Genomic DNA, 27500 nt, shown 5'->3' with positions numbered 1-27500 from the left:
TGTCAGACAGATGTAAATGTGGAGTGGAGGTAGTTTGAGACTCCTGAAGGGAAACATGAGTGTTCCAGGCTGCAAGCAGGAGGGTGTGAGTATGACCTCTGGCGAAAGAGAGAGAGAGAGAAAGGAAGAGAATGAGGCCCCGCTGAGCTCATCTCCTGAGATTCTCTCTTTTCTTCTTCCCTCCCTTGTCTTCTTTAACTTTTTGTTTTGGCAGTATTGTTGCCCTCTAGTTCTGCAGGTCAGCGTGGCTGTACTGTACAAGGTGCCTATCTTGTTGTCTCTGTTAACAGATGGCACTTGTCTTCCCCCCCCCCCTCTCCGCTGTTGAAATAGATGTGTTGTCTCGTGGTATTCGGCTCTTAAATACTTTGGGGTGAATTTTGATCCACACTTGTCTTCACGAATGACTGATCACGGCGCTAAATATTATGCTAGTGTGGAGGGTTGGAGAAAGGCGGAGCCTGCTGCTGCGGCTGCTGCTGGTGGTGGGGGTGGGGACTGGAGCTGACTGATATGTTCTCTTCCCTCTCATTTAGCAGCCTGTTTTGCCTCTTCAGATCCGCTGTTCTGGCGGGCCGGCGTGCCCGTCCCTGGTGAGCGGTATTAAATGAAGTTACTAGATATGAGTACTTAAGGGGCCAGGGCCAGAGAGGTTTGCCAAGGCACTCTGAGGCTTTTGGCGCACTCATCCGTGTCACCTTCTCTCTCTCTCTCTCTCGCTCTCTCTTGCTCTCTGTTGTTTCGGCTACTGCCTGACTTATTTGTATTGCAGGGGCATTTTGCCCCCCCACCCCACCCCTTCCCTCTGCCTGAGTTGTGTGTGCCCAGATTGTGTTTCTTCACTGAGGGGTAATCAGGCAAAAGCAAACACAGCACGTCTGTCGCAAACCCCCTCCTCCAAACCCCCACCCCTTACTCAAATCCATCCGTCGCCTCTCTCCAGGTTTTGAAAAAGTAGGCCTATTTATTTTTTAATGAGGGTGAATGGGAAGAAATGCAGCCGACGGTAATGGACTTATAGACATGGGGAGTAATAGCCTGCTTCGCTGTGTGCATATCGATCTTGGCACAGTCATCTGGACAATAGGTGTCGTCACATTAGCAAAGCAAAGGAATGAAAAAAAAGATACCATGTCTGTCTATCTGTTTGTTTGGTTTTTGCCTGTAGTTAGTAGCTAGCTTATTGCTCTATATGACTCTCAGGCACACCTTTTTGGAGAGCCTGATCTCTCAGAAGTGATTTTTTTTTTGGTAAAAAGCTATTTTGTTTCAGCCAGTGCCTTTTTCTACCCCATAACATTCCTAAAGGGAACAGCAACAAGGCAATAAAGTGGATTGAAAAGGGGTGGATGCCGCTGAGCGAAGGTGTTTTTTTTTTTTTTTTGGGGTGGGGATGCATAGAGGAACAGTGGCAGGGCTGTTGAATGCTGAGCAGAATTGAATAGACATAGTCAGCTTCCCAGATACATGCTTAGGCCTGTAGAATGCGGAGTGCTTTGCTTGTAACTGCATCGGTTGTCTCCTTTCATTATCGGTTAATGGTGCCCAACTTGACAGGGCCATGTGATAAACAGAGGAGCTGTGAAATCCTGGAGGTGGAGTTCTCGTCCAGCTGATAATGGGATCTCATCAGAGAGAGAGAGAGGGAGAGAGTGATTGTGGTACAGCCATTTGAGGGAAGTGTTTGGGCTTCCTATCGCTCTGCTCTCACACTCACTCCTGCACACAAACCCCCATCTAACCATCTAACAAAATACCCGCTGCGTAGGCCTCAATTTTATTTTTCATGTTTATGGAACTCTTTGCACGTGCGCTGACTTCACATTAGCTGTGAGCTATATTTTGTGTTATTAACAGCGTTTCACTCAGGGATTTGAGCTGTTTAAGCATTATGTTTGGTGGAACGGCTGCGTAGCTGCAATTGCCATGGTGAAAAATGTGACCATTTTACACCGCGCATTTTACACTCTTGATTGTGCACATTAAGAAAAAAGCCTCAGAAATAATTTGTTTGGAGAGGTTGCACATACACAATATACAAGACATACCTTAGTCAGAGCAGTTTGTTTCTCTCTTACCTTGGAACGGCACCACAGTACAGTGTTGTGATTGCAGCTCCTCTGGCCCGGAGCTATTGACAGCCTGCGAGTGCTCATGATTGGTATCCCTATGAAAATGACATTCTCCAAATATCTCTTTCGCTGTGGGAGAGTTTCACATAACCAAGTGAGTCAGACTTAAGAGCAGTCTGCTGTGTGTGTGGTTTTTTTTCTTTTTTTTTCTCTCTCTCTCTCTCTTCCCTTCTGCTTGTAAGGCTTTATTATTACATGTCGAGTCAGGGGCGGCAGAAGAGCTCCATGGCAGTACATCTAGATAAATATGTGATAAATATGAAGTTTGAAGCCTGTGTGACTGCACGGAGGTTGAGACAGGGGTGTGTGTGTGTGTGTGTGTGTGTGTGTGTGTGTGTGTGTGTGTGTGTGTGTGTGTTTGTGTTGTGCTGGTGGTGGTTGGAGGCAGCAGGTCTTGCTCAGTGAAAGGCTCCCCTGGAGCTGCAAAAGCGTTGGCCGGGTGTGGGATCACTAGGGACACCGCCTCCTTAAGGAGACGAGAGAGAGAGAGAGAGAGAGAGAAGGGCTGGGTTACTGACAGGCTACATGGTTTGCAGAACAATAAAAGGCCCACACTACACCAAACTGAGTTCCTATTGATCCACCCTGCCTCTTCAAATTCACTGTTTGTGTCGGTTGGTGAGTTAAGATAGCCTTGTTTGGATTATGTGCGCTTGTTGGTTAATTGGATTTAGGAGCAGAGAAAATGCGAATTAATGTGCCTGCAGTCTGCCAAAATAAATCTAAATCGGAGACAAACGGATTGTGATTTGATTTTTAAAATCCCCCCCAAGTTTTCCACTGAAAAATATTTACTTGTTGCTTTGATTTGGACCGTAGATTTAAAATACAGTTCTGCCACTTAAGAGATGAGTTTAAACATTTCCCCTCCTCCTCTCTCGCAGTTCAATTGGCTAGACAGTCAGATTGAAAAATGACATGTAATGGACCATGCGTCATTTTCTCAATTCCAGTTTATAATCACGTGCATAACACCAAATGATCCTCCTGCCCCAATCAATTAAGAAATAATGTACGTTTCACTGTCACACGCGGCATTTGGAAAGATGCACAATGCCGTAGAACCCACACTGCTGCCAATGAATGGGTTGAAGAGTGAGTGAGTAATTAATTCATTATCTGAAAATGCAAATGAGAACCACAACCTAGAGCAAAGTGCAGCAACGCATGCCTTATGTCTAATCTAAATCCACTGTTGTCTTGCCGCTGATTCTGTACTAAATGCCCGAGCCAATAAAGCTCAGATCGTTCTGCTTTATTTTAAATTTGACAGTGAAATATCAATGAGCGGTATCCATTTGGCGTATGTTGAAAATGAAGTGATTAGCCGATTGAGGTCTTTTCAGCGATTTTACGTTCCCCTTAATAGTCAGTTGCTTTTTTCTCTTTCTCGTGCACAAGTGAACGCTACGTTTTAATATTCTTTACAGCAGCCCGTATTGGCTATGTTGATCTCGCTCGGGATACTGGCTTGAACATCTTGCTTACTGATGCAGTTTCGAGCAGACCATATCCCCAATGGGTTACCATCAATCACGACTCCCATTCTAGTTCCTTTGTCCCGACAATAATTTGAATCCAGTCCATGTTTTTGTTTTGTTCGTATTTTAGTAATGGGGGGGGGGGGGGGTGTAATTCTCCTTCACTAGTGTCTGGATAAAGAAAGACTAGGTCAGCCATGTGGATGCGTCTGTTGAACAGCTGAAGAGGGGGGGCTTACGGAGAGACAGGGAGAGATAGGCAGAACGTGGTGTGTGCATATGAAAGAAGCAGAGGGGGTAGAGGCAGAGAGAGAGAGAGAGAGAGCGCGCGCGCGCGTGTGAGTGTGTGTGAGAGAGAGTGTGTGTGTGAAAAAGGAAGCCGAGTCTGTAAACGGTGAACTCAGTGATTTCCTACCTCTCGAAGTGCTGCACTGTATCAAGACTACAGTTCTTTATGCGTTTCACATCGGGAGCTAGAATACGGCGTAAGGGAACGGAGTCTGCCGTGTGCTTTCTGAAGGAGTCCCTCGGCGATCGGAACGTGAATAAATTAGCAAAAGCGAGGTCGTCTTTTGTTGAGGCAAGTGCCCGCTTCCCTCTGCATGGACAGCGGCTCTTTAAGGATAAAGTGTCGGCACGATACGGTTTAGCCCTGGTTCCTGGATCTGACCCATGCCAACAAGCTCGGCCGGGTCATTTGGTAGTAGCTGCCGAGGATTCCTTGTGAAGTTGTTTGCAGCAGTCGATTGGAACTTAGATCATCAGACTGGCGGGTGAGTGCTTGGCTACACTGAATTTAAAAAAAAGTTTATCGGGGGGAGGGGGTATGAGTGGTTTGGAAGGTGTGGGGGGGGGATACGGATGGAATGTGGAATGTTGGCTTTTGCTACAGGCTTAGAAGTTAAAACCACGAGTTTGCCTGAGTTCAGATTTGACTATAAGTGTGTTCATAAGAGTAAGACGTCCAGGCAAAAGGCGTATGCTAGTGTGAGAGCTTTTATGACATGAGGCAAGCACAAAGTTGGTTACATTGTTGTTGCTATTCTTGAGACTTTTTTTTTTTTCTCCCTTTTTTTTCCTACGGACCCTCTTGGCAGCCTCAGGGAAAGTCCATAAGTAACCCTGAGACCTTTGCTTTGAACTTCTTTACCTCTTTGTTTGAACACACCCCTTGGGTCTTTTTTTGTGTGTGCGTGAAACTAAGATGCACTTAATGAATTATAGATGCTACTTGGGTTTCAAACTAATGGCACTTTCAAAGTTTTAGCCAATGCAAGCTGGTTGTATTGTCTCAGCTGCAGAATCCATAAACTACAGATGTGCCCCCCCCCCCCCCCTTACATTTAAAAGCATAAATGTCTCACAGGTACTCCTAAACTAGTCTGTGTATTTGAATGCTGCCTTCTCAACCAAAACAAATGAAACCCCTTGCATTGTGGGAACCCCCTCCTTCCACCTCTTACCCTTTGACTACCCATATCTGTTCTCTTGTGGTTTGATGTGATGGGTTCTAACCACTTGTTTATCAAAAAAACGTTTGGGAAGAGAAGATAGAGGCTTTAAGAAGGACCTGCTTGGCCAGTTGTAACCTGCCAAGGAGACAATCAGAATCAGGCTTGGCTTCCTTTTGTTGTAGCTGAGTGTATGAGACGCATGGGCTGTGAGAGTATCTGTGTGTGATTAGTCAAGCTCTTAGACAGAGAGATTTTTTGGAAAGTTGAACAGTAAGACAGTCTGTTTAGTGTGTGTGTGTGCGTGTTGAGAGAGGGATGGGGGGGGGGGGGGGGGTGGCGGCGTTGGGTTAGAAGCTAGAAAAGCCTCGCTTTTAAAAGGTATTTGTTTCACATTGCACTGATCTGATCATGTTCCTGTGGCCTACACACAAAATGGGGAAGTTTCTTCTGTGCCCTCGCCACCACCACTAGCATAATCACAGTTTTATTGGTCATACTTAAATTTCATGTGACTCCAGACAGCCAGCTCGGATCCTTAGGGTATGTGTGAATAGTCTACTAAATAAATAACTAGATGCCATTCGGGGATAATGGTGGGGGAGAAGGAACATCAGCAGATTTCACCCAAAATGCACTCAAAGGCTCCAACCTTAACGTTCCTAATGTTTTTGCTGTTCTCTTTGAGATGAACCCCCCGCCCTGCTAGAAAAACTGCTGAAATGTTAATTGCCTTGTGGTTGCAGGGTTAATCTGGATGACTGTCCTCATTTTCCCCTCTCCCCCCTTCTTTCCTTTTGCATATATTTTCCTCTCTCACTCTCCCCTCATCGTCCCCTGTTAACTGGGAAGTGACCTCTAGCTTAATGATTCAGATGTGATTAATGCACTCGAGTGGGAGGACATTGGTTGGCCAATTCACAGCACAATGGCCGGAGATAATGGCAGGGGAACCAAGATGAAACCCTCACGTCCAAACAGATCCTCCTTCCACAACCATTGAACCACCACCCCTACCACCCCCCACACACACACATCCTCCCCAGTTCCTTGAGTTAGTCATACATATTTAATACTATGTAAATATGTCTGTTTGACAGTGTAGGGGAGGACAATGCCCTCTTTACCCAAGAACAAAATCCCATGCTATGTTGTGGTTTTGCTCACGATAAGAGAATCTGAGGTATTTAAACACTCACACCCAAACACGCAGACATACATCTACTCTGGAGCGAGGTATTGTTTGATGATCTCGCTAATGATGCCAACAAGCCTCTTGGCACGCTGCTCTCCTTTTATTAATGGTGAGGTTTTACAAGCAGGAAGTTGCACTGCTGAGAGCTAAGCTAACGGATGACAACAGCTTGATGTGAAAAGGATAAAGATTAGCCGTGTGCATACGAGAAGATGGTGTTGATAAATATGTTTGTTTTTTTCCCCCCTCTGTTTTCAAACGTCTAGATTTCTTTTTAGTCTTGAGACTATTAAGCTTTAATCACCCAGCGTCTCCAGTGAGTAAGCCTTGGTGTTGCTGATGTCAAGGCTTTTTGAGGCGGCTCCAAAGAACATTAGCGCCAAACCTTGTGCTTCGACTTTGTCTCTCACTGGATTTGATTGAAGAGGTGGAAGTCTTTTTTATCCCTCCTCTTCTGCAAGGAGAGGAGATGTTGTGGAGGGCCGTTGACTTGACATGATCTGGAGACAATGGTGTGAGTGCTGTGTTTTAATATGCTCCCCCCTTCTGGTGATTAAAAGCAGAGGTGTTGATGGTGATGGGTATCGTTCTTTAACCTGCACGGACTAGCCCGACCACAAAACGAGCAGATATCGCATTGCAAAGGGCAAAAAAGTGTTGTTATTGTCTTCTTCCTCTATCTCTCTTTCAAGTGAGCAGTTGCGTTGGTGTTCTGCGTTTCTGCAGATGCTAGGTTACTGTTTTGCCTTCAGCCCCTTTTTCTGTTTCACTATTTTCCATCTTTCCACACAGGGTGGCGGATAGGATGAGCTCTTTCATCATGTAGCTAAAATAATAGTTTATTCCTGTGACGTAAACAGTGAATCACCCAACCCCTCTGTTCCGGTTCTCCCCACCGGTTGAACAGAAGTGTATTTTGGCTGAAAACTACTGACATGGCACGTCCCTCATTGGTTTTACGCAAAGCTCACTGAAAGACTGTAGCCAGGGTGTACGTTGCCCACCGGCTGGCTAACTGTGCAGTAATAGTATTAACAGCTCTGTTCTGACGGCCTCTTCATGAGACAGCTGTGCGCGTCTGCTCTCCCCTGTCAGTGTGTGTGTGTGTGTGTGTGAGAGTGATTAAACAAGTGCATGTCATACCAAGCAAATCCTCCCCCACTCCGAGCCCCCCCCCCTCTGTTGCCTTTACGAGCGTTTGATTGTCAGCTAGCTCGGCAATGAAAATTACCGCTCAGGAATGTTTCCCAAGCTTTGCCGCACACTGGATTTATCAGCATTCGCCTTCCATGTAGATATTACTAGAAAGGTTAACGCACTCCCTCCACCCCCACACCACCACACATACACCACAACTCACTGTTCTGTAACTGCCAGTGTAGACAAAGGTAGTGTGTTTTCTCCTACCCTACCTCACTTCACCCCACCACCCCTCTCCCTTCCCCCTAGTGTACACACTAAGCATTCTGCACTCGGCAGCCTGTCTTTCCAGAGCCTCACCTCGGAGGAATCAAAAGGAGGGTGATGGTGGGATCAAAGGGAGCGTGTGCTCCGACTGTGTGCCCCGGCGGAATGGGATTCTTCATAAGGTGTGCTGTAATGGTTTAGTTGCCAGGCTTGGAGGCAGACGGAACGTTTTGACAGGGGTGTCAGAGGTGTTATTTAATCCACTCGTGCGATGGAATTCTTTAGGATTAGACTGGGCAGAGCCCCCCACCACCACCTCCCCGAATCCCCTCACCCCCAACGATCCCCCCCCCCCCCCCCCTCCATTTCCTAGATGTGGGCAGTGGCCGTGTGTGTTTGATATGGGGCCGGTTTGATTTACGCAGGAGCCTAGGAGGCTAATACAGTTTAGCTATTGGGTTTGAGGGGTAGGAGGATGGGATGTGGGTGATGGAGCGCTAATGAATTGGATCAGAGATGGATGTAATTAATGTCACTTTCAAGGCTTTCTTTATGGTGAGCTATTTTCCTGCTTTTTTGTACTTTGTGGGGAGCTTTGATTCATTGGATTTTTTTTATGTAACCACTAGAATGCGTGAAGCATTTACTTATGGATGATATATCTTTTAGCTACATTCCCATGTCGGGGAATATGAGACTGAAGTTAAGTGCTTTTGTGAAAGAAGCCTCCGTCAAGCATGTAATGCGCTTTTCCAAAAGAATAAAAAGAGGTCGGTGGTTGTGTGCTCCTCTGGATTTGCTAGCCTACACGCTAAAGCGCGTTTTGTTGTCATTCTAAAGCGACCGTTTATTCCATGACCCATTTGTTGAGCCACTCCTCAACCTTGGCTCTTCTGATGCCGTCGTTTTTAGAGGCGTGTTCCAAATAGACATTGTTATCAGACGAGATTAAGGCTGCATTCTTTTCCTGAACTCTTTGTTTACAGAGGTGAACACCTCTAGCCTCGCAAGCCACCGCAGATACTGTAACCATAGCTCCCACTCACCACCCTGGTGCTAGAGGGAGATCCATGCCAGGTCAGATGGGACCAGTAGACAGGACGTGTGAGTCACTGCTGATCTCTCAGTGACTCACTGCACTACTACCAGAAAGTCTGAGGTTGTGAGTGTTTTTGTTTGGGGGTTTGAGAGGTTTATTTATTGCCGCTGCACATTCGAACAAGAACAGGCAAATCTGGAATGTTTTAAGGGCTACGGCTCAGTCAGATTGCTCACCGCTAAAATTAAATCCGATCGACATGCTAACAGAAATTAGCGCCTTGTGTTGCAATTTGTTGTTTTGTTGCTATTGCCACCATTCTAGGGCAGGTGTCAAACAACACTTTTACTACACGGTTTTATGGGGGTCATGGAGGGCCTGGAAAAACAGGTTTTCAACTGTACTTTTTGTGTACAGGGAAAAGGCCATATCAAGATCCTCCTTTGTTTCGAATCGACTCTTTTCCCACACAAACCCGGTCACTAAGAAAGCATTCTCTCTCAATTCAGCAGACCATCACCAGGCAGCTGATTTGCGTGTTACTTGACTATGCTGTGCGTGCAGAGAGTAGACCCCTCTGTCAGATATGCCAAAGATAGGACATTTTACCATACTTGTCAGTAGCACTCCATGCTTGGAAAAAGGCAATAAGGATTCTGGTATATATATATAAAAAAAATGAAGCTTGGTGATGGTTGTCACTCCAGTGACTGTTAAGCACAGGAGTGGCGTTTAGGAAATTGGGATAATTGAAAGTGATATTTTTAATACACCCTGAAGCAGCTGAGCCCAACAGAGAGGTCTCTCGCCTGTGTGGAGAGGGGGGACATCTGGACCTGTTAATTCAGCACATGGCCATAATTTGAAGCTGGACTCCCCATGGGCCTCGCCACAGAAGTGTGTGTGTGTGTGTGTGTGTGTCTGTCTGTCTGTGTGTGAAGTTCAAGCAATCAGATGCACTCTTCAGCTCCCAACGCCTGATTTGGTTCACAAGTGATGATTTTGTGTTGTTGCACCATCCACATTTGGTAGTTGTGGACGTCTGTAATTAAACAGTAAAAGAGTCTGGGTGAACCCAAATACACAAGCCTCGTGTCCCACAAATGGAAGACGCAGAGGAAACAAACACGAAAGCAGAACAGAAAACAAACATAGCTGTAGCGTCTTAAAACAGTCCTTCACACCACCACCTGTACGACGAAAGATTGTCCTCCAATGTCACGGCTTGTCGCAGCACGTTATTTTAATACCGCTCCGTGTCCCCCGTCTGCACGGGACGGCTCTGGGTCCTGTGTGAAGCGTCTGGTCGGTCTGGGGCAAACAAAAGCCTTTGGGCCTTCCCCTCAGCCCCCCTACCGCCAACCTTGTCAGTCAGGGGGGTTTTATGCATTTAGTGCGAGTCAACAGAGATGAAAGCGACACCCGCTGCGGAGTGACAGGTCTGAGACGTTCAAAGGGGAACGGCAGGCTACAGAGCGGTCCTGCTCGTACTCCTCCAATCCTATTTGGGGATTGTAAACATTTAATGTGTTGAAGTGTATGACTTTTATTTATGCATCAAATCTGCTGTTCGCTCTGAATTATACATCAGCGCCATCCTTAAATAATGCAGGAGAAGCCGTCCCCTTTCGTGATTTAGCGGCCGAGCTGCGAAGAGTAATATTTGCTGATCATTCACACATTGTGGCTGTGTGTTTCTGAATCATTCGAACAGATAATTTTTTAATAAACCTCCCTCTGTTTCTCCACTTAGTGAGAGGCTTACCAGTAGTGCAGGAATAGCCATAGATTTTTCTCTAGTGCTGCGGTTGGAAATGGCAGCCACAATTATGATTATCTCCAGAGGTGATAGTCACCGTGAGTCTCCCTAATAATTATCGTGATGGAGCGTGAACTAGTTTCCTCCCTTCTCTCTCGTTTGTTCTTCTCCTCCTCCTTGCTTCCTTAAAGATTAGCGTGTGTGTGTGTGTGTGTGTGTGTGTTGGTTTGAATTATGACACCGTCTTTAAAAAAAAAAAGACCCCACTTGAGCTGTGATTTCCAGATGACATGCTCAACCCTTGGGAGTGCTTGCCCTGCTGACCTCATTGTTCTGTTCAGCGGACAGACTACGAAAAAAGGATTACCCGAAGACTATAGGTAGTGCATTGGTAATGAGGGGGAAATAATTGCCAGGTCCAGGGAAGGCACAGATGAAATATTCAGTGTAAACATTGGGTGGGGTGGGGGGGCAACACCATAAGTCATATCTGTGCTTAGATAATTGAGTTTTGCCAGCTGTGCATTCCTGCTTAGCAGTGACTGGCGACTCTGTAAACAAGACAGAGGTGAAGGTTGGCACAGTCAAGCCTCCCCTCTCTGTTTACCCTCCACCTCGGGCGGGCTCACAGCCAACAACAGGAAGGGCCGACATCAAACCGCTTTGTACGTTTTTCATCCAAAAAAGCATGCCCCTCCCCCCCTGCCAACACTCTCCTAATCTCCATTTGTTTCAAAAACATAAATTAAAATATGAAAGGGGAAGGTAGAAGGCAAAAAAGGGATTTTCACAGTGCCATCTAGGAAAAACAGATGACTTAAAAGAACGGGGGGGGGGGGAAAGGTGAAAAATCAGACAGTGTAAATGTAGCATCTGGCTACACTCCAACTGGTCATTTCCAAGGGCTCATCAGTATGAAGTGGCTCTAGTTGCACACGGTGGGGTAAAAAAAACAGCGCGCCCTTGTAGCCAGCGCTTCACCTCCCCCCCCCCTGTCCTGCTGCCATTTCGCCTGGCCAGAGCATTTGTTCCATCCACTGGCCTCTCAACACAGTCTCTCTGCCCAGAATGAACCCGCGCAAGTGCCCCAATCCACTTCAGCACACTCTTACTTGATGAACTGCGCTAGCATGGTGCTGTTTAACTGGCGTCTCATAGCTGTGTCAGCACAGTCAGCTTCTGGAGCTAGCGTGAGGTTCTGCCCTGGCAATAACATTTCATGACTCGTGTCAGACAGAAAACAAATGTGTGGATACGTGACGTGTGGAATTTTGATTTCCCTGCTTTCCTTCAGTTTCTGAGACATTTTACATGTCCTTTCACAAGTTGTCAGTTGATCTAAAGATGTTGTTTATGCTTGTAATTTCTGGTGAAAAATATTACCGGTTGTACTATTTCATTTCCTAACCCAGCAGAGGTTAATGTGTGTGTATTGTGTTTTCAATTATATAAAGTCTTTATTCAGCAGTCAATGAGGAATTTTCTCATTAACAAACCCAATTAGCAGTGCCTTCATAACAGTATCTATTTGTAGTGGAGTTGCTAATAAACGGCTAGTTTCACAGGCTAACCTGTGTGTTTTGAGCAAGAAAAGATAATTTGTAATATTCAGTCCATCTTTTACCTTGTATTTTCCATAATAGCTGACAGAGTATATTCTGACAGAGGAAATAACATCGGACAACATTTGAAAGGATGGTCTGAAATTTCAGATTGTTTTTTGACTCAAACACTGTGGTAGATTGTTTTGAATTGAATTCACTGACTATAAATGCATTCATCTCTCTTTTGTCAGATAGTGAGGTAGTACCTAAAAATCCTTAGGCTCTTATAGACTGGAGGATGTTAATCACATTGTTCAGCTCTGTTTTACGTCTGACAAAATGGCTGTAATCATTTCAACATACAGCACTTGCTTGGTCTGCATGTTGAAACTAGATTAGTCCCGCCAGATTGGGCAGTCGTGCTTTAAAATGGCAGTGAGATTACTTGACTCTTGACCCACTGACGTGTGGTGTTGGTTCACTCTCCAGACTCACTTCACACAAAAGAATTTAGCTGCTTAAAACCACGTGCCTCTCAGCCCAGTGTAGGTGGAATAGACTGCTTGAGTTAAACCCCTCTTTTATTGCAAACCACAGGATTTATAAACCATGTTGTTATACTGCTAGGCTGGGGTACCTTCATCAAAAGTGGAGTCCTTGCTAGTGGCATTCAGGTCTTTGTAGCTCAGTACCTCACACTGGCTCTCTGAATATTAGAAAGTATCCTTGCTTTTTTTTTAGAATTCGTTCTATTTTTTTTTTTGCCTCCTCCAATCTTGCTCTCTTAAATACTTGTCTCCTAATGTTTGTGCTTTGATTGTAAAGCGCACAGATCTAAGGTTGCTGTTTAGATAGTTGGGAGAGTGGATGAGTCTTTTCCCTCTGGGCTGATGGGAGGTGAGCGGTGAACTGCTCTGGCTGCTCTTGGCTCAGCCAGCTTGGCGTGTAAGCTGACCTGTCAGGAGCTCACTGGGGTCGGCTGCTCCAGTTTTGGAAAGGAGCCTCTCTTCCTCCTCCTCCTCTCTTTGGAGCAGCCCACAGCTATGGCAGACCGTTATCCCCTGCAGAGTCTCTGAAAAGACGTGTCTTTTTTTTGTTTTTTTTTTTGTTTTTTTTTGGTCTGCGTCCAAGAATACCTGTGAAGCCTGGGGTTTGAGCAGCGGCGCACATTGACGTTTGAAGCAGGCGGGGGTAGGCCAGAGGTGCACTAATGCCCCGGCGCAACACCACCCACCAGGCTGCAGCACAGCGCCATCGCTCTTCATCTGTCTTGTTTTGAAGATGCCAAGTTCAGTGGGAGCCAAAATAGCGAAATGCTTCTACAAGGAGTCAGCAGTGGTATTTAAATTTTTGCACACACACACACACGCACACACACGCACACACACACACACACACAGAGAGACGCGCGCACACGTTCCCACTCCCTCCCACCCCTCCTTACTGTAACCATGGATTTGGGTCCTTCCTTTCTTCTCTCCTGTTTCTTAGCGTCTTTGTAATCTGCTTTAGCAAAAATGTTTAGCTTTCCTTTGTGATCTTGTGCTGGGAAACGACAACCCCTACAAGTGATCACTCGGATGCAGCCGCTTGAGCTTGTGAAATAATTGGGTTGCAGGTTAAGAGGGTTTAGAATTTTCTTTCTCTCTCTTCATCTGAGAAACAATTAGCTTAGCATTGCTCTGCATTTGGAGGTTAAAGAATACATCTCATCCATGGAGTTGGTACCACCACTGACGAGGAACCTCCTGAGTCCCCCCCCCCCCCCCCTCTCCCCTTAGCCTCTCCTTTTACTATTTTTACTTTTACTATTTTCAGTGGGAGTAAATTAAAGAAGAGGGGAAATGTAGATTTCCCAATCTGATAAAGGTTGGCAGGGAAAGGTGCCTCCTGTGGGACATTGCTGAGGGATTTACTCCTATTCTTGGCCCCACTGCTGATTAAAGGAACACTTGTAGATAATCCATCTGAATAAATGTGTGTCTGTTGTGTGAAAAAAAGAGTGTTCAGTGGGGTGGGGGGGGGGGGGGGGGGGGGGGGGGGTTGGAGTTAGTCAGAGATTTGGGTTCCTAAATGCTTATCACCTCGCTGGGATCCGCCACTTGCTGGGGATAAATATTTAATGACAAGCTGAAATAGAGCTGTAACAGACTGCCGGTGAGAAATGGATCTTCTATTTATACCCCGTGCCATTCCATACAGCCATGGAAAGATGTGCTAGACAGCCCAAGGTTATTAGCGCCTGCAAGATGGGCTGCTTTTTTTTTCCCCTCGTTGTAGGTGTGCGTTGACACTTCCCCATTAAACCTGTCTGTGTAGGTCTATGTGATGAAGAGCAGAAGAGGAGGAAGGAGGTCGGGGGGGCTATACTGTGTATTGAGTCATCATGATCAACATAGGCAGTTTTGCCCCCTTTTTTCTCTGGTTGCACAGCAGTATGTTTGTTCACTGAGGTGATTACCGTTTTGTCAGTGATCTCATGTTGAACCAGATTTCCATCCTCGGAACAAAGAGCACTGCAGCCCTCATTTGTTGTTAGCAACGCTAGCAGCCCTTGATGATTATAGCTGTTGGCACGGCAATCTCCAGGGCATGTTGTACGCATGCATCCCTGCTTTCAGATTGCCCCCCCCCCCCCCCTCTCACCACAGCTCTGTCACAAACTCCCAGCAGAACGCATGACTCGGGGAGTTAAACATTGCACGTAGCCTCGCAGTCGACTCTTTGCTGTCACTGTTTAAACTGTTGGATCTATGGCGCTCCGAAAGGACCACCGGTGTGGAGCTTCTATGGCAGCCATCCCTCCTCCTGCCACTTCAGGTTTCTATCTTTGCCAGGAGATGAATGGCACTGCCATTGTTTGATTACACTGCCATTCTCAGCAACAAAGATGGCCGATTACCGTGAATGCAATCAACCACGCACAGTGGGAGGACACAGTACTGTTGTTGTCGTTGTTGTTATTTTTGTTAAAGGCACACGGCCTGCTCAATCTCTCCCTTGATTAGCGTAATCCCAAAAGCAATTAGCCGACACTTTGCCTTAGCCCTGCTGACGGAGCACAGAAATACCTCCTAATTGAATGCGCTCCGAGGTCTGCGTTGTCTGTGCAAGCTGGACGTTTTTTCCTTATGCGGGGAAGATGCGGCTGGAGCAGGTTCTCCTTCCCCAGTGATGGGATTGGATTACTGCCGCCTTGGCTTTCATGGGCAGAGCTCGGGATGAGTGCGGAGATCAATGAGCACTCTTGGCTCAAACCTAATTTGTTTGCGAGTCACTTTGTAATGCTGATCAGAGATTATTTCTGCATAAAAGCAAATTAATCGAGTTAGCCAGTGTCCCTGCGCATTTTCGCCGGCATGAGGAATTCTTGCCGATGTTAATTATGGGGATGTCGGAGAGTCATCATTGTTAATCACTACGGAGCCTGAGGCAGGGACAATATGGGCACAAGGGGTGGGAATTGCCACAAAGGCAACGATACGATACATCATGATATATGGGCCACAATATGATATTATTCTTTACATTCTACAATACAGCAAGTATTGCAATTCGATTATGTGATACATTGCAACTTTATTTTATTTTAATCATAATATTAAATAAATATTGAGATAGCTGGCACCAATGTATCAATATAATGTCGTACCAAAAAATATTGCAATACAGCACTGTATCAATTTTCTCTCCCACTGCTAATGGGCACCGTGGTTTAGATGCGTGTCATGTCCCCAGTTGCTGAACTGCAGTGGCATATGGGGCTAAAGGTCTGTGTTTTGTCTACTAGTGTATTTGCCACAATCCCACATCAGGATTGCTCTGCTTTACGTCTATACAGATATTCCTGTTCAAGCTCACTGGGGAAAGTCAAGTATATGCTGTGCATTTTTGTGTTGTAGCAGTTTTCACCTTGCATTGCATTTAGAGAGCATGAAAGTGATGTCAGATGTTAACATGACAGACCGGGGGACGCAAATGCAAGCGGTTGGTTAACAAGTTGTGTGTGTGTGTGTGTGTCTATGGTTTTGGTGTTTTCTAGAGTGGGTGATGTTATACATAAGTGCGTAAGGGGGGGGGGTTGGGAATCTCAGGGAGGAGCTGCCGAGTGAGCTGGAAAGGTCAAGCCCTGATTCAGTGCAGCCATGCTGTCTTCTCTCCCCCCCCCTCCCCTCCCCCCTCCTTCCTCAGCTCAGCCTTGTGTGCAGTTCAGTGCAAATACAGTTGCTCAGCAGTCAATGGAGCACTCTTCGGGATTGACACATGTGCGTGGGCAGGCATGTGCACACACACACACACACACACTCTCCAGCATGAATGTAGTACTGTGGTAGACCTGTTCAAGCTGCCTCTTTTTTTTCATATGAGCCCCACAGATGCATTTGCAAGCTATTTTCACCAGACACACACACACACACAGACAATGCTCACCATCTTGGGCTCCCTCAGTATATCTCTTTGCTTTGATGAGGGAATGTGATGGCCAGCTCTCCGAGGTGTGAATATGCCGTGTGTAATGTAACAGAACACAGCTGTCATGGCATGTCGACGGGGGCACCCTTTTGTGGAGAGAGAGAGGTTTTTTTTTTGGTTTTTTTCTTTCTTTCTTTTTTTCTCCCTGAGACTACATAACCCTGCCCTGTCTCTCTCTGTCTTCTCCAAATGCACTGAATAGGGGTGAAGAGAGACAAGAGGGAGGAGCTGCCCACAAGCTCTCTATGGAACAGGGATGGCGGTAATAAAAACCCCCCTCTTGTGTTTTGGAAGTCTGTCACAGGCGGTTTTTGAACTCCCCTCCCCCCGCCCCTGAATGACACAATCACAGCAGTATTTACACGGAGTGTAATGGTTCTCTGCCTGTGCTGGAGGCCATGTGGCTCTCTGTCTGTCTCTCTCTCTTTATTTCTCTCTCTCTCTCTCTCACTCCTACTGCACCCCAGCACCGTTGCCCCGTGGAGTTAGCTTTTAATGTACTGACAGCCCATTAAGAGTCCCCACTCTATCAAGGCTGTTGTCATCGCTGAGAATCCTCCATCTTGTAGAGTGATCGGGTTCTACACAGACTTCTCAGAACCTGTATAGAGTCTCGTGCCCCCCCCCACACACCCCCCCTTCCCTCATTAGGTTTCTCTGAAGAACAGACCTGTTTACTCCCAGAGCTGTGCGGTCTCCTGGCACAGTGTTGTGAAAGGCGATGCAGGACATAATCAGATCTGTTAGTGTGGCGAGGTATCAGGAGAGAGATGAGAAATATGCAGCAGTGGCAGCCTCCTGTCCTATTTGCTGGAGGCAGAGTACGTGTACGCTATCACCGAGTGATCAGGTCTCCATTTCACACACCAGCAGGCAGGGCTAATCTGCTCATCGCTACTGTACACTACCTTATTTAGACACAAAAAAACATGGATGAAGAAGGTGGTGGTGGTGGTAACGACTCACTGTGCACAAATTATGGTCATGCCCTCATGAAAAGACAAGTGCACAATTTCACAACTGTACAGTCATACACAGAGGCACTCACTCACAGGAAAACACAAGTGGCCTTATTCAAGCACCTCTCCATAGTGCTGGCCCCAAATCGGTCGTCTTCCTCCATTTTAAAACTGGGATTATCAGAGCAGTTGGTGTGAGTATGTGTGTGCATGTTGCCCTATAACATGAAGCTTCAGCAGTTGTAGCAGCACTGCATGCATGTTTTATGAGTGTACCGCGGAGACCAGGTGTGAGCTCTGGGGTTCTTCCTTATCCCCAGAAGCATTCGGTTGACCTCCACTCACCCCCCCACTCCTCTTCCTTTCTCTCTCCCTCCCCCTGTTTTTTTTCCCCCTCCACGGGAAAGCAAACAATTGCAGACAGATCTCGACAGTGCAGCCTTGTCTGGGGCCACGGCTCAAAGGCAGCCACTGTACGGGCCATTCACCGACACGGTCTCGTGGTCCTTCCTCCTCTTCTTTTTTTTTCACCCCCTTCTACTTTTTTTATCCTTTTCTCCTACACCTCACCAGAAACTAGCCCAGACATCCACCTCTCCTCTACACCTCTTCCCTCAAGACCTCAGGTCAACCCAAGCGGTCTTTTTTGCATCAGTTCTCATCTGGATTAGCTGGTGCTAATGTTTGCTTTATTCTCTTCAGGTTGTTTTGAATGGCATGCATCTCTGCCGTCCCTTTGCTCTGGCCCAAGCCCTGTTTACCTGCAGATTCTCAGCAAGGTTAGCCTAGGCTAGGCTAAGTTTAGCCAGTGTTTGTTCTGTGGGGTAGCGCGACACAAAAGGAGTTCTTGTGATTCACCGCGGCCCCACGGCTCCCTGTGCAGGCGGAGGCGGCGGTGGTGGCGACAGGCTGTGTGGTCACTGGGGCGCAGGGGCAGGCAGTTGCCTTTCCGAAACAAAAGGCCCCTTGCTAATTAGAGGTAATAGCATCCTGCACTATCTGGAGTGGCAGAGGTGCTTTTTGGCCCAGGCTGCTGTGTGTGTGTGTGTGTGTGTGTGTGTGTGTGTGTGTGTGTGTGTGTGTGTGTGTGTTCGTGTTCTGAAGGGGTGGGGGATGTAACAAGCGACCCATTGAAACACACACACACACACACCATCTGGTGCTGCCAGTGGCCCAGCAACGAGGCAAGCATTGGTGGAAGTAGGGAAAGACACGGCACCAGATAACTAGCTAAATAATTTAGCCACTTAGACGCTGCGCGTGGTGCTGACCTAATGGCTCTGCGTGTCTCTGCCTCTGAGGCATGAAGGACCTCGCCGAGGAGCTTCAGCGGAAAAGCCCGGAGAGATGAGATGAGGTTATGAGCAATATGTTAGCAGTGATTCCTAACCGCAGGGCTTGCCATTTTGGATGAGGAAATCTGTTTTGAAGCTTGATGCCTTTCTTTGCCTTAGCTAGAGCATCTCTCTCTCTCTCTCTCTCTCTCTCTTCCTCCCCCTCCCTCCCTCTCCTTTCTCTCTTCACCCTCGCCATGGGAGCTGACCCATTGTTTAAGTTGCTCCGCATGATGTACCGTCAGGAAGAGCTAGCCTGACGTGTATTCAGTGAGCTGACAAAGCTACGCCGTCCTTATCTGTGCATTTGTTTTCCTCTGCTTGCAGTTAAACAAAAGCACACGTCTGTGAGAGTACGGCTCTGTGTAGAAAGGATCGTTTCTTTCATTTCTTGTTTTTGTTTCCCTTTATGCATTCCAAACCTCAGTGTCTTAGTTGGCCACTCAGTTAATTGCCATGTGATGCTCTTACAACCCTGCTAAGGCTACCCTTTGTTTTGTGCATAACGTTTTTTTTTTTTTTTTTCAACTTCAGAACAGCCTACGGCAAATAAAGCCAAAATGTTTCATTATTATTAATAATCTTTTCTTGTAGTATGAGCATGTAGTTTTTTTCTCTGCTTGAATCTTTAAGGTGAGATTTCAATTTCCTCAGTCGTATAGCTGGATCCAAGTTCCATATGCGGTTTGGCATCCACACGTATCGTGGCAAGGACATGCTGTGTTCATATTTCAGATGTCACAGTGTGAAAAGAAGCCACTCTCAGAGCATTGCAAATTACACAGCCCATAGGCTGCTGCTCAGATACATACACACACACACACACACACACACACACACACACACACACAGCTCAGCATTGTGTTTTCAGCTCATTACTATTGTTTTCCTCTTCCTTTTTACTTCAATTAATAGGACCTCAGCTTCAACCTTGACTGGTTTCCATAGCTGTGTCAACACTTTCCCCCTGGGCTGAGCTATTCTTCCACAGCTATCCACCACCAGCCCTCTTTCCGACATGAACAGCCACTGGGATAAAAACCTCTGAAAATGCAGAGAGTTGGTGGTGATCATAGATATCACACCCAGGGGTTCCAACACACCTTTGTGTGAGCAGCCCATCCCTAACTGTAAAGCCATCTCTCTCTCTCTCTCTCGCGCTCTCTCTCTCTCTCTCTCTCTCTCTCTCTCTCTCCCCCCCCCCCCCCCCACCACCTCTCTTCCGCCTGGGAGAGGATGGAGGAGAATGCGGGCCAGCTGCTGTGGGTCCCCACCCCCCCATGTTTGCTTTTGATAAATACATAAACAACCACAAGGGCAGCAGGTCAAGTAAGCAGGCCAGGCCAGCATGACCGCCTGCACATCATTTAGATTTGGCCACCGCTCTCTCCCCTCTTTCAGCAAAGAGAGATGAAGTGTGTGTGTGTGTGTGTGTGCGTGTAGGGGAGGGGGGGCGTTATGCCTTCTGGCTTCATCCATCTGCAGACACAACAGACCCCCAGGAAGAAGCCGTTCTCCTACCAGTTAAAGCCGTTCCAGTGATCCAATATGTGACTTAACGAAGGAAAGATTTTTTTTTTTAATGTATTTTAAAATGAATAGCATATAATTGAGAGTAAATCCTTGCAGCAGGGTTGGGTTTTCGGTTCTACTTACTCCGAGCTAAAGGGTGGTATTTTTCCCTTTTAATCAATATTGCTCGAGGAGGAGGAGTGATGGGTGCGCTGAGCTTCTGATCTAGCGTCTGCTCTGGCCCCTTTCCTCGAGAAGGAGAATGCTGTCGACATCTCAGTTACCCAAGAAAATGTTAGCTGACAACGTGTTCTCTTTTCACCAAAGTAGCCTTGCGGGTTAACTGGTTGGACTGGTCTGAGAGAGTGAAGCAGCGGCTTGACTGTGAAGCGCAACAAAGGCGCCTTGTTAGCGACGATCTGGCCGACGCTTTGCTCTCTAAGTAAACCAGGAGGATGCGTGTCATTGAACTAAGAGGACAACAGAGGCGTAAATTTTTTTCTTCTTCTTCTTTTCATCAGCTTATTTTCTTGCTCTTGCCAGCTGATGAGCAGCTCTAGAGAGTTGCTCAAGATGCAAAGACACAAATCACCGTAAAACACACACGGTGCTACGGCTTAGCTCCCCTCCCCCGAACACACATAAACACACACACACACACACACAACACATGTACGTACACACAGCTTTCTAATACCTCCTCAAGTGGATTCCCTGCACGTCTCCATGAAGCTTACAGTAGAGGTCAACAGGGTGTTGCTACATTCAGTAATTTGCCCAGCCTCTCTGCTTCAAATTACGCCTGTAATGTCCCTCCCAACCTCCCCCCCCTCCACTCCCTGCAGAATAGCCCCAACATATGCGTCTAATGGGGGATAAAGGCTGGCCTCCCAGCCCTCTTGCTTGTGAGTGGAGCATTGTGTGGTTGAACAGGCAGAATTGAATACGGACCGTTTTTGTCAGTTAAGCGTGAGTTTGCCCATATTGCAGATAAATCTGTGTGAATGTGTGTGTGTAGTGAGTGTGTGTGTGTGTGTGTGTGTATTGGCGGACTAATCTCGCTTTTAGAAAATGTAATCATATGAGCGCATTTCTGTGGTGCCAATCCCTGTGGAAAAGCTGGCCTAAAGCCCTCGCGAGTCAAACTGTTGTCGCTCGCTAATGCCAGTCATTCGGGAAAGTCGCTGGCTTCCCTCAAGCCTTTGTGTTATTACCTTTTTTTTTTTTTTTTTATGTTTTGGGATTTCCCGCCCCCCCTCCTAGAAATTGCTCTCTGTTACATTCCAATCCTCTCGGTTGCCTCACTGTTATTTCATGTTCAAACATCTTCCACTATAAAAACACAGGGTTTTAAAGAAGAGCAGTACACTAATCCCCTCCTGATGGTAAACACCCTCGCCTGGGTATGAGCATACAGTTTTTCAGGTTCCCTCGTTTAATGTAATTAGGACATTGGTCTCATAGGTTTTTGTTTGAGATGTTGACTGCAGACAGTTGAGTGTGTTTGTGTCTGTGTGTGTGTCACATGTGAGCAGTCTGGTTATTGCTGGAGTAGAGGCTGCTCTGAGAGGAATGTGAGCAGGCAGGAGTTGCTCTAATAGAGTGAGTGTGTGTGAGTGTGTGAGCAAGCGAGAGAGAGAGAGATGAAGGTCTGCCTTTGTGGCCCATTGTGTGCCAATGTGTTAATCGAGGGACCGACTGTGTGGGGGCAGAGGTTTAATTTATACCTTTATTCACACCCTCTCTCCCCTTCCTCCTCCTCTTTTTTCATGCAGTGGCGACAGAAATGTAGCTGTTATTTAAGAATTCCTCACTTACACCTCCTGACTGGGTGTCAGTAATGAGAGAGAAAGAGAGAGGAAGAGTGAATGCTCGAGAGAGAGAGAAAGGGAGAGGGAGAGTGAGGTTCTCTCCTTGGTATTCCCTAGCACAAATGGCTGCTTTTCACCCTCTCTCTGTCTCTCTCTGTCTCTCTCTCTCTCTCTCTCTCTCTCTCTCTCTGTTCTCCCCCTCCCTTCCTTTCCTCATCCAGACAGCTGGTATCTTTCAGATGGCCCGACTCTGGGGATTGATGTGTAATGGCTCCGCGCTTTGACTCCCCCCCCCCGCTCTCGATTCCCTTACCCCAACCCCCTCCCCCCACACTCACCCCCAGCTCTCCTCTCTGGTTTTCATTTATGTTGTTCAGCTTGGCTAGCAGTGAATAATTGTTACTATACTAGTGTAATTGTGTGTGTGTGTGAGTGTTTTTTCTCCTCATTTACCGCCAAGGTACTGGTGGTTATTGCTTTTCCATAGTTGGCTTATTGTCAGAGTGTCAGCAGGAGAATTTGCGTAGATTTGTGCAAGGTGGTGTGCTCTTGATTAGCTCAGGAACTAGCTAGAGGGGACAAGGCGTTGTTAATAATGTAATGTGTTTTCACAGCGCCGAATAGGCTTCTCATAATGGACACTGATGGGCCTATCATTTAGCAACACCATTGCATTTTATAAGATAAATTTGTATGTGCGCGCGTGCTTACCGACCTGAATTGCATATAGCCTAGAGGTCATTTACATTAATGAAACCCTCTCGACGGTCTCGGCACAAAAGCACGACTGTCGACTAGCATCGTTTTTCTTTTCCTTTTTCCACATTTGATAGGCTGATGCTTTCTAGATAACTGTTCACCTGAGCTGGTGCCTAGCTGTACTCCCTGGGTCGAGACAAAGGCGTTCTTATATTCGACTGGTCATTGAAGGTCTCTGCGTGTGTGTGTGTGTGTGTGTGTGTGTGTGCTAGGGATGGGCATTCGATTAAATTGTCTTAATCGATCGTCGGGAGAATTAACGATCGATTTTCGATTAATCATTAATATTTTTATATTAAAATTCACTATTTATAGGCTATATTAAAATGCAGTGAAAATAGAAAAAACACAGCGTGTTTCCTCATTGAGATATTTATTACAAGATGAACAACTCTTGTGGCAGTTAAACTTACAAGATGGACAACTCTTGTGGCAGTTAAACGTTATCCGTTCAATGGTTACACTTGAAAATATGCGCTGCTGTACTCTTAAGCAGCGGAGACGACAGCTAGAAGCCGGTGCTCATAAACACAACTGACCTTCGTTTTTTTTTCTCTCTAACTAATTAATCTCACATTTTGAAATTCATTCATCTAGATTCATCGTGATTAAAAGTTTGTTTTCTTCTAAAGACTAAATCTTATAAATTAACGAGTAATCACTTCATTCATTATTTTAGACACTGTTGTTTAATTGTATTTTGTTCGTGCTCTCTCGCCATCAGCCAAGGAATGTATGCGAGACACAATGGTGCCCCTCGACGGTAAATCGTAAGAATTGTCCCCTGAAGCAATTCGAATCACCTCAGTCAGCCCACCGTCTTCAACTATGTTGATGGGCCGACAGTCACCCGCAACCTAAACTGCTACAGCGTTGGTAACCTTTTCACGGACTGGTCTAGTTAATTTCCTAGAGAAGTCGTGGAGTGTGGGTTGGCGACCATCTAACCTGGGACTGCTTTCTGTCGGGTGCTTTGCATTAAGGTGATAACTTAAACACGAGCTGCTTCTGTGATAGCTACATTCAGCTTGACAAATGCTACATACAACTTAGTTTTGTCGATTGTTCTGTCATTTTGCCTCTTAAACAGAACAACAACAATCCCTCAGCTCTCTCCATCTTCAACTACCGTCTCGGTCTCTTCTACCTAACTGACTGCAGACAAGGGGCGGTTTCGTGCCACGGGTCAACGCGCACCGGAAGTAAACAAAGTTGCGTTAACTGCGTTCAAATATTTGATTGCATTAATCTCCGCCACAATAATCTCATAGAATAACGCGTTAACTTTGACAGCCCTAAAATAAATGAATTACACGCACACTACGCAACAGAACATGCATTAGTTTTAATCGATGAAAAAATAATTTCATCGAGGAAATTCTTAATGATCAATTAATCGATCGTCGATTAATTATGCCCATCCCTAGTGTGTGCGCGCGTACATGACTGCAGTGGCTCATGATTATGTGATTAATGGCGTGGTGTCAGACATGCTCTGTAATCAGCCCGAGTAGAGCTGCTTGTGTTGCTGCTGCAGCTGCCCTGTCAGCCGGCAGCAGTTTCCCTGGCGATGTCACCGGCACGGAGCGAGTGACGAGTCGAGTTGTCAAGCGCCTCTCCCGTGCCTGTCACAAACCATTTCTTCTCCATATCTCTTTCTTTTTTTGGTCTCCTACTTTCTCTCACTTAGTCTCTCTCTCTCGCTCGCTCTCCTTCTCTCTTTCTTTCATCCGTTCTTTCTTTTTCTCCCTCTTCCCTCTCTCTGTGATATTTACACTCAGATGGGCTTTCGTCATGGCTGCCAGGCTTGTCATTGTGGCTCTGGTAGCCCCGCTCTGGTTTTCCTGAGCGCACGCTAGCACACATAAACAACGCCACTGAGGTTACCTTCCATCCTGTTGGCTGTGAACATGTTTTCACTTTTGCCCTTTTACAATAAGACATTCATGGGCTAAGTCATACATTGCCATGATTTTCTTTTGACTGCTCCTCCTCACAGGTTGCCTGTGAAGAGACTGCTATGGTTCTGACATAAAGATACTTAACATAGCTCCATTATCTCCAAACAGAGCAGCAAGTCTGACAAGTCTGTTAGCACATCAGTTATTTGATCTGAAACGTGTAGATATATAGAATACAGTTCTTCTCATATTGTTGACAGATGGATCATATGACGTGACAAGCGAAACACACACGTGTTGTGCTAAGTGCATGAAACCTCATATGGTGTGACACAACAACCACTGAGCCTTGTGGTTCTACACTAGCATCAAAACAACATTCATGGAGCATGGTAACATGGTAACATAGATGTAAAAGTAATGCTGACAAGAAGTCACTTATGATTGTTCATGTTTGGCTGAAAATTGTAAAAAAAGTGAGTGATGAATTGCATGACTACAATATGTTTACATAAAGCAGCATTTTATATACAAAAACATTAACAGAATATTAAAATGTTTTTTTGACTAATACATTTTTGGTTCATTTGTATTTAACGCTCTGAACCACAAAAAAGCCTTGTCTCGTCAACCACCCATAGGCTACTTACTTGATACGATCACTTAAGCGCTTTTAACTAATGAAAATTGGCAGCAAAATCTACATTAATTTTCAGAGCCTTATGATGATGATCAGATTTGTATTTAACAAAACACACCACAACTGCACAGGATTCCCACACACATCACCTTTTAAAAGCTTTTATGGAGCCAGCGGCAGAGAAGGAGCTCAGAGCTGGGTATGATTGCCTCTGCCTTGATGCTAACCCAGCCCTTCAGATGTGGCCCGAGCTATTTGCAGATCTTTCCCCCGCAGGAGGGAATCCTGTGCAGATGACTGTGTGTGGCATGCGTGGCCCTCTCGTCGCTCTCATCCCTCTCTCTCCTATCTGATAGAAGAGCAGGGGGAATAGCGGCATTGGCGACTTGAAAGTGTGTCTGATGTTTTGTCGTTCGTGTCATGGCAACAGTGTGTGTTAGTGAGGTTCCGCAGGAGGCCTGGTGTTGCCGTAGGGAACCGGGGGTCCAATGATGTGCTGGGGAGACCTTGTGGCTGCAGCTCAGAGAGAGAGGGATTGATTAAGCGGATTGTGTTTATCGATGGCTGTCGCCTTTTTTCCTTTGTTTTTTTGCACCTTCCCTTCTCTCCCTAACTCTTCTTTAATGCCCTAGGACTGATTGGCTAATCAGAATGACACCGTTCAATGCGACAGTGTTACGAATCCAGATAGATTGAACAGAAGGCGATGATGGTAGAGATGTTGATGCTAGGTGGTTGTGGTGAAATGATTTATTAACCCTCCTCCTTTTTTCTGTGTGTGTTTGTGTTCTATCCAGCTCTCCTGAAACACTGGGGTTGTCGGTGCGGTGGACTTTTTCCTGGATCTGACCGGTAAATTCAGAAGACTGAAGCCCAGGCTCACAGTCTACCTTTCACGGAGGCCGAGCCGTGAGAGGACAGAGGAAGGCACGTGGCGAATCATGACTGCCGAAAAAGAGAAGGACAAGGAGCGGGACCGCGACAGGGACCGGGACAGAGAGCGCGAACGGGACAAGGGCCGCAGCAGCACCGGCGGTGGCGGCGGCGAACGGGACAAAGGCCGCGAGAGCGAGAGCTCCCGGCCACGCCGCAGCTGCACGCTAGAGGGTGGCGCCCGCAACTACGCAGAGAGCGAACACAGCGAGGATGAGGACAACGAGGGAGGGACCTCCGCAGGAGGAGGCCTTGGCATTGGAGGTGGAGGAGGAGGAGGAGGAGGCGGAGGAGGAGGAGGAGCAGGAGGAGGCGGGGGTGTAGTGGGTGGAGGGGGTGGAGGGGGTGGGAGTGTCATGATAGTCACTGAGGAAGGGGGCAAGAAGAGCAAGAAGAAGTTGCCCAAGAAGAAGTCACGCTACGAGCGCACGGAGAACGGAGAGATCACGTCCTTCATCACGGAGGATGACATCATCTACCGGCCTGGAGGTAGGAAACAAAAAAACCACGCAAAAAAACACACGCTGCGCGTAAATGTGTACACAAATGTAACAAAGCTGACCTGGACGTGTGTTCACATACAGACACACATCTTTGGAGCCTTGAGCATGTGATGCCTACACATGCACATGATTTGTAAACGCTCAAATACACATCTACCCTCAAACACACACACACACACACACACACACACACACACACACACACACACACACACACACACACATACACAATCTATCCTAGATCCTACATGCTCCCGCAACTCACACGCATGTCTATTACCGTAGTTAAACATTTGTGCTCTTTGTGCTGGATGGCCTAATTAGCGCCGCCGTTAGCCCGGCACTGGTGCGCTGGGCTCCACCACGCCTCATGGAACACCGCTGTCACTGACCGACCCCTCATGACGGTCTCTCAGGACTCTAAGTACTCAGTACATTACGCAGCAATAGAGCGATTGCCAGTGTAAGTACACACACACCACCGCACGACTAGCACATGTTATGTTCATGTGCATTGCCACACTGTGTGCACAGTATTTACACTAAAGCATACAGACACTGGTCAAAATAAGACCGTGATTCCACACTTAGTTTTGTACACATACTCATAACACATACAGTTGTTATGCAGCAGAGTACACTCTAAAATAGACATTGCATTGCATCC

At 46.6% G+C, this 27500-nt stretch overlaps 1 protein-coding gene across 6 annotated transcripts in view; it reads left to right on the top strand.

The window, feature by feature from the left end:
- Positions 1 to 27500, top strand: part of rerea (arginine-glutamic acid dipeptide (RE) repeats a) — a 157481-nt gene that overhangs the window by 36914 nt on the left and 93067 nt on the right. For 3 of the 6 annotated variants that reach the window (XM_031566389.2, XM_031566386.2, XM_031566384.2), the window contains one exon: positions 26195 to 26819. In XM_031566389.2, coding sequence (XP_031422249.1) covers positions 26339 to 26819 — 481 coding nt within the window. In that variant the 5' untranslated portion in view covers positions 26195 to 26338. Of the gene's footprint in view, positions 1 to 2739; positions 3232 to 3918; positions 4387 to 26194; positions 26820 to 27500 lie in introns of those variants that run through there. The other 3 variants (XM_031566388.2, XM_031566387.2, XM_031566385.2) reach the window with 3 other exon arrangements.

This window comes from Clupea harengus, chromosome 4, assembly GCF_900700415.2.
Source record: "Clupea harengus chromosome 4, Ch_v2.0.2, whole genome shotgun sequence".
NCBI lineage: Eukaryota > Metazoa > Chordata > Actinopteri > Clupeiformes > Clupeidae > Clupea > Clupea harengus.
This window is presented reverse-complemented; position numbering and strand designations above follow the sequence as displayed.